We start from the raw sequence: 7,597 nt of genomic DNA on the forward strand, positions 1-7,597 counted from the left end.
TTTTAATTTCATTGTACTATGTGAATTATTTTTGTTAATCATATTTCAATTATTTTATTAAATTAATACTCATTTTGGTCATTTTATAACTAAATTTACTTTTATTCAATCATAATTTAAATAACTTTTTAACCAATATCACTTTTACAAACTAACTTTTCTGAATTCCAATCTAAATATAATTTAGCTTATCCAATTTAACTTTTATCTAACTTTATTGTTTCAAAAACTACTTTTTTAATCGCTGATCTAAAAAGACCCTTAATCAGTGCTCAAATGCTGATCCAAACAGGGCCTTAGATTTACATCACACTCGACTTCTGCTTTCTTTCCTTTTTTTTTTTTTTGGCCGGAAGACTTCTGCTTTCTCACACCTTGTGTCCCACGTGCACCCCCCAAGCTTTATCCCGCTTTACATCACATCGTCCGAGTTGCGTCAAAAAGTTTTTGCTATCTTCCTGTTGTTTTCAGAGTTTTTTCTGCTTGCTGGTTCTGCTATCTCCTAGGGGTTACCAGGTGCTCCTTCAAAGCTAGAACTCATCCCTCGCCTCTAGTCCCGGGTTTATTAATCATTAGCCCCTGGACTTGCAAACCAATCATTAGCCCCTGAACTCATCCCATGGCTTTTTAAATTGATGAATTTATATGAAGAATTGTGTTTTCACATAAATTAATATTTTTTATATAAAAAGTTATACAGGAAATTACAATACTCTTCCGATTTAAATATAAGATCCTTATACTGTTTGATGAATATTTGTTGTTTTTCTAAGATAACTGTACGTATTTATAAGATGTAACTCTTGGCAGAAAGAATATTAAATAACTTTTACTTTTAATTATTTAAATTATGTTGGTTCATACATGGTTGTGATTTTTAATTAAAGAAGTATTTTTCTAAGAGACATCTCTTCAAGACATCGTTCATAGACCATTCACCATTATTCCATTTGAACAAGAAAGATAAAATACAATACAAATACACCAACATCAAATTTATTGTTTTTATCTTTGAGAGCACACAAAAATAAAGTCAAATTATTATTTTGTAAAAATTATTGTTGTCTTGATTTAAATATTGAGAGAACAATCCGTATTTAATATTACTTCCGATCCTTAATATAAGACCCTATTTGAATTTTATTTTGGTCCTAAATATAAGACCCCAATCCATTTTGTTTATCATATTTATACATTTTTTCTAAAGTAACCCTTCTAATAATAAGAATTCTAGTCAATACACTTGATTAGCAAGGATATTTTAGGAAAGACAACACCTATTTAGGACATATAATTAACTCAATTTACTTCTTTACTCTCCTCAAATTAGCCAACTAGTTTTTATAATTAGGACCGGAGGTAGTAGTTTTCATTGTTTCTGAAAGAAATTCGTGAGTCACCTATTAATGTGTAGTGTATGGAATAATGTATCTAGTTTCTACAAAGAGATATGTATGGTAGAACTAATTGGTTAAAAAAAAATGCATGTTAGAATTAGAGTACCGGGTGTGTTTGGATAAAACCAAACCGTGGTTTGGAAAAGTGATTCTGGAAAATAGATTTTGGGAAGAATAGATTCTGGAAAGAATAGATTTTATGAAAAAGTGATTTTGAGAAGTAAGAGTGTTTGAATAGTTGTTATCAGAAGCACTTTTTATATATACAAATTACTAAAAAAAAGACATAAGTTAATATGATAATTACAGAAAAATAGATTTTATGATATATTTTAATTTGAAGGAATAAAATTGTTAATAATATATTTTTTATTAACATAATTAATAATACATAAGATAATATAATTAATAAATAATTAATATGTATATATATTTATAAAATATAAGATTAAATATGTTTATAAAATATATTTATAAAAAAATAACAAGACACATATCCTATAGGCTCTCACACTCTCCCTTTTTTCTCCAAAAGCAAAAATTTTTTGCTTTTTCCAAAACCATGGTTTTGGTTTTTGGGTGGGTGTTTGGGTGATTTATTCCCCAAACATAGCCTTAAAACCATAAAATTCAAAATAGATAATTTTTTTTATAACCAATAAATACTGATATTTAATCATAAGGGATTAAGTATAGAAGATTGCTAGAAAAATTAATCTTTTGGTCCCTATTATTTTCACTCATTTGTAATTTAATCTTTATACTTTGACTTGGTGTAACTTAGTCTCTATAGTTTTGACTCGGTTGTAACTCAGTCCTTAAAGTTTCACTCGCTGCAACTCGGTTCATATACTTTTAACCATTTTATAATTTAGTCCCTCCTTTTATTATATACTACCTCTGGTCCTTAATATAAGGCTTTGTTTGACTTTTATTTTAGTCCTAAATATAAGATTCTAATTCACGTTATCTCTCATATTTATATATATTTTTTCAAGATAGTCCTTCTAACAATGATAATTCTAACCACACACTTGCTTAGCAATGATATTTTAAAAAAGGTAACATGTATTTGTTACAAACAACTAACTTAACTTCTTTTCTTAATATTTTCAAATTAGTCAGCTAGCTCTTATAATTAGAACCAGAGGTAGTATATAATTTAACTTTTTAAAAATTAAATTATAAAATGAGTAAAACTATAGGGATCAAGATGCAATGAATTAAATTTTAAGAATTAAATTACAAACATGTCAAAACTATGAGGACAAAAGACTAATTTTTCCAAAGATTACTAAAGGCCAACACTCAACTTTTTGATTACTGAAAACATTAAATAAAAATTTTAATGTCAAATAAGAAATTTTATTATTCCTAAAAGAATTAAAAATAAGTATATTTAATTGTAATTAATATAGAGCTAACTGACTCATTTGAATAGATTAAAAAATTAATTAAATTAATTATTTATAATAAATAAGTATTATCTACTCTAAAATATTTTTGCTAATTAAGTGTTATTTGATAAAATATTTGACATGAGCAATTATTATAAGAATTATTAAAAAAAATGATAAATGTAAACAATAAAATACATTTTTATTAAATACGGAGGAGATAGTATTTTTTCCGGCGGTATTTACCTCGGCTATCTCACCAAGCGCCTTGCAACGAAAATCTAATGTGAATTTAGGCCATTTTATCCCTAGCCAACTGGTGTTTGCGTATAGGCAGAGCAATCGAAGAAGATAGCTTCATCGGCTATGGCTTCTTCCGCTCAATTCCTTCACTCCTCCTTGCCTCTTCTTCCAAATCTCAGGCCCAAATACAGTCCTCACTCTTCTCTCTCTTTTCTCCCTCCTAAACCCGCCATTACTTTCCACTCCAATCCTCAATCTCTCCGTCATTTTCCACTTGTTCGTCCTGCCTTGGCCTCTTCCTCTTCCTCTGCTCTCTCGCCGGAACTGCCCCTTCAAGCTTCCCCACCCTCAACGCCGGAAATTCTCAAAGGTTCAACTCGCACTCTTGCTTCGATATTTGCCCTAGCTTTATCTCTATCTCGCGTGGTTATCAAACTGGTTCCTGGGCCGGAGCAGCTCGCTGCAATTCTTAACCTTCAGAGAAATGCTATCTCCACCGCCGGTCCTCTCTTCTTTGCGTCGTTGCGGGATCGTCCCGCGGGTTCGTTGAACACGCCGCTCACTGTTGTGGCTGCCGGACTTGCTAAGTGGCTTGACATTTATAGTGGGGTTTTGATGGTTAGGGTTTTGCTCAGTTGGTTCCCCAACATTCCTTGGGAGCGTCAGCCTCTCTCGGCTATACGAGACCTTTGTGATCCTTATTTGAACTTATTTCGGAATATCATTCCTCCCGTATTTGATACACTTGATGTCAGTCCGCTTCTAGCTTTTGCGGTACTAGGCACTCTTGGCTCAATTCTCCATGGAAGCAGCGGGTGATTGGGTGAAAAGTTCGGCTGTGTATGCAGTAATGAAATGCTGTACGCAGACTTTATTTTCAATGTTAGCTTTATCTTCCGATATTTTGTATTTCGTTATCGTAGGGATACAAGTACTTTAATAAGTTCGTCAGGATTCAATATATAAATTTTGACAGTTTTTGGCATTAGCTTACTTGATTAGTTGATTTTGGGATTTTAATCGATTGTATTTTGTTATAGCTACGCTGAATAACAGATATTTGAATATTTCTCCAATTTCTTGAATGTGTTATCTCATCCGTTTGAAGATTTTATTTATTTATTTTCCATATAGCCATGTGGTGAAGCAACTAAGAGTAATAAAACGTCTTAGTTCAACTTGGAATCTGAAAGCAGGTGTTCAAATTCTTGGACCTTTGGTCTGCACGACTCTTATCTGTCCATCAAATGTGATGTGTATCAGAAGTCAACACATAGTGTGCGTATTTATGATTACATATAACCAGAAGTTAAGGTCTTGATATTTTCCTGAGTTACTGAATTAGTTGGCAGTCAGGTCCCTTTGCTTGTGCCATTGTGCTACATGTTGTATGTCTCTGTCTCTTCATTGATTATTTTTTTTCTTTCGATTTCAAATACTGAGATTTCTGTGAGATTTTGTGTCCATTAATTATTCCAATATTGGTGTATCTAAGTAGAAAAATATATTATTGTTGTCTACTTGGTTTTTATTCCACATAAAATTTCAAGGAGGATGATTTGTGGCTTAGCTCTGCTAGAAAATGCAGCTGCGGTCATGTACTGGACAGTATGAGGATGATGGTTAGAGGTTTGGCCTTTTGATACTAATTTTGCAGCGTACTGGATCCCATAATTTCTAAACCACGTTGACAGCGATCCATTTCACTATAGTTAGTCACAAAGAAATCCACCATGGGACACTAAGAATTTATATTGATTGAATTGGCTTTTCTGTTTGGTCTCTGGTTCTCACTTGTCAATTGTGCGTCACTTTGTGAATGCTCTCTTTCTTGCTCTACATGTCAAGGACTATTTCCATAGCTTCATCATGGTTTTCCACTCAAATTCTTTTAAGGGTGTCTGTCTTGGATATGCAAAGAGACTGGGCAGCATTGCTGCATGTTTGGCTCTTTTTTTGTTTTGCTTTTTTTTTTTTTTTTTTCTGCGTTACTGCTCTGTAATTTTACTTTCTTGGAGGATTCCAAATCCTCCTCCCTTGGATCTTCTTTCTTGATCAAATCCTTAAAAAGTGAAGTTCACATCCTTTAACATGCCTGGTTTGTTCATTTTTACTGCATGTTAATTGTTGGGATTTTATGTTCTCGGATATCAGGACAACAACTTTATGCAAGTATAGAGAGGAATGAAATGGGTTCCTGTGTTGTGGAAATTGAGATGCATTTGAAGTTTATCCCTCTATTGGAAGAACATTCATGCTTTTTTCTATGTGCATAAAGTGTTGTACTCTCTCTCGCACACATAAATATACGTTGCTGTTTAAGAGTTAGTCTCTGTGTAGATATGCTGTACTCTTGCAAACGGAGAAACGAAAGAAAAGGGATAGAATGCTGTGCTACACAGATGCCCTCGAGGCAAGTTGATATGTTGTTGCTTCAGTATCTGTCTGAGGACTTATTCCTTGTGGCCAATTTTTGAAGTGCTTAAGATGGTAGAGGATAGGCTTTAAAAATTTGACATACTAGCCTTCTAAATATACCTTGGGCATTTAGCAGTTTGGATGCCCTACATCCACAAAAAATGAATGTGGAGGGTGCATACAAGGAGAGGCAGAGAGAAGAGTGGATGAGTATAATTGAGATGTACATCCCATGTATAGCCTCATTCTCTAGTGATTCTATCTTTGGATGCATGAATAGATGAATGAAAAGACTTCAATCTGGAATTCAAGAAAAAGCTTGTGAGAAGGCTGTTATTGACCAGCAATAAGAGGAAGAGGGAAGGAGAGAAGGAAGACCTGGGTGATTAGTTGGGAGGTATCTAGCAGCCTCCAAGGACCTGGAGATTTTACTTTTTTTTTTTTCTGTTTTTTTTTTCGGTCCTTTTATTTGTTAGTTTGGCTTGTTTCCTATCTCTAGATTTTATACTGTCCCATTGTTAATTCAGAATTTCTTCTCTATTTTTCACATCTCCTGTTTTCCCGAATTCTTCCATAGGATTGAGTTCCATGAACTTCAATGTGATTACGGCAGTATTATGTCTTTGCGTTTTGACGTTGTCGGTCAAATATTGTTAGTCGAAATTCCGTCTTTGCATAGGAAAATGGAAGAAGAGAGGAAGTAAATCAAATTCACACTTATATTTTGTGTAATTCACAAAGGCTGCATCCTTCCTCTCTATATATTTTTGAATCAAACGAGAAAGAGAACTTTTTTTGGTCGTTTCCCCTCCAAAAACCTCATCCAAATTGTGTTATTGTTTTTAAGCACTCATTAATAAATTGTTCATCAAGCGATTCGTGCCATGCGTGTGTGCGTATTCTGGCAGCAAATTGCTCATTATCCCAAAGGGGAGATGCTATATCCCTATATTGCTATGTACCGTGAGATGCTAGTGGCCAAGTTTCTTCAAGAAACAGTATCCTAGGATTAGATCCCAGAATGATGTGTGTGTGAACACATGCAAGTTGACCCAAGTGAAAACAAAGGTCATTAATGCACTAGACTACAAACAAACCTAAGCTGAGCATAGATGTTTTTTAATGGTTAGTCAAATTTAGGATTCTTAAACATTTCAATAGTGATTGATGTCAGCTTAGCCTTTTTGTACATTTAATTGTGTATATCTCGTGGGAAATTTGAGAAATTATGAATTTTTAGAATATAGTATATATACATATAGAGAGAGAGAGAGATGGAAAGGGTGTTTACAAACTATAAAAAGTCTGCCAGGTTCTATTCATAGAGCAGCGCTTTTTTGATGGTCTATCCCACAAGGTGCAACTTGAGGTAGGACAACATTTCAGCAGATAATTCTCATAGGCATTTGAGCCCCTAGAATCTATATATACTAGGATCCTCTCAACTGACACAGCGCAAGTTGAATGTGTCTTCTTGAAGACTTTGACGTGTTAGTGTTAAATCTAAGGAACAGTGTTTCCTCACATGGCAACTTGCATCCTTAATTTAATGATAACTTTTATTTGGTTCAATGTCTTCAAAGGATGTAATGTAAGCTACTTAGACGTGTCTTTGTCTTTGTAGATACGCAAAGCTTGCTTGTCCCGCTGCATGCATGCATACGCACATGTTGATGATGTTAATGTTGTCAGTATAATTGCAGTATGCAGGTTTGTAACCAAGGCTCTCCTTCTTCTTTCTTCAAAAGTTACCCCTCAAAGCGCTCCAATCAAATCATGCCACTCACCAGCCTGGGAATCATGACAATACCCGCATAGCATTTTACTAGTTTCACGCCTACTATCATATTCATATATAATACTGCTAGTATATGGGAACTTGCACATGCTTGTCTATATTTTAGTGTCAGGTTTTTAATATAAAATTGATTGACTAATTTGAGAAAATTAAGATAGTGTATTAAGTTAATTATTTGTAATAAATATATGTTGTTTTTTCAAAAATACTTCTACTAATCATATTTATTAGCTATAACTACTATTTAATAGAATATTTAACATATATAACTACTACAAAGACTATTTTGAAATAAATAAACAAATATGAGACAAAATGGTTAAAATCTTATATTTAAAACCAAA

The 7,597-nt window shown here is 33.3% G+C and overlaps 1 protein-coding gene across 1 annotated transcript; it reads left to right on the plus strand.

Annotated features, from left to right (window-relative positions):
- The first annotated feature begins 3,087 nt into the window (after nucleotides 1-3,087).
- LOC114745594 (ylmG homolog protein 1-1, chloroplastic-like) lies at nucleotides 3,088-4,122 on the plus strand. Its single transcript, XM_028933750.1, has one exon. The coding sequence runs from the start codon at nucleotides 3,161-3,163 to the stop codon at nucleotides 3,854-3,856; it is 696 nt and encodes a 231-aa protein (XP_028789583.1). The 5' UTR covers nucleotides 3,088-3,160; the 3' UTR covers nucleotides 3,857-4,122.
- The last annotated feature ends 3,475 nt before the right edge of the window (nucleotides 4,123-7,597 follow it).

Source organism: Neltuma alba, unplaced genomic scaffold (assembly GCF_004799145.2).
Source record: "Neltuma alba isolate B1F8T4 unplaced genomic scaffold, ASM479914v2 tig00004724_pilon, whole genome shotgun sequence".
Lineage (NCBI taxonomy): Eukaryota > Viridiplantae > Streptophyta > Magnoliopsida > Fabales > Fabaceae > Neltuma > Neltuma alba.

Excerpts from the sequence above, each read along its gene's own strand:
- LOC114745594 (XM_028933750.1), top strand. The coding sequence starts at position 3,161 with ATGGCTTCTTCCGCTCAATTCCTTCACTCCTCCTTGCCTCTTCTTCCA.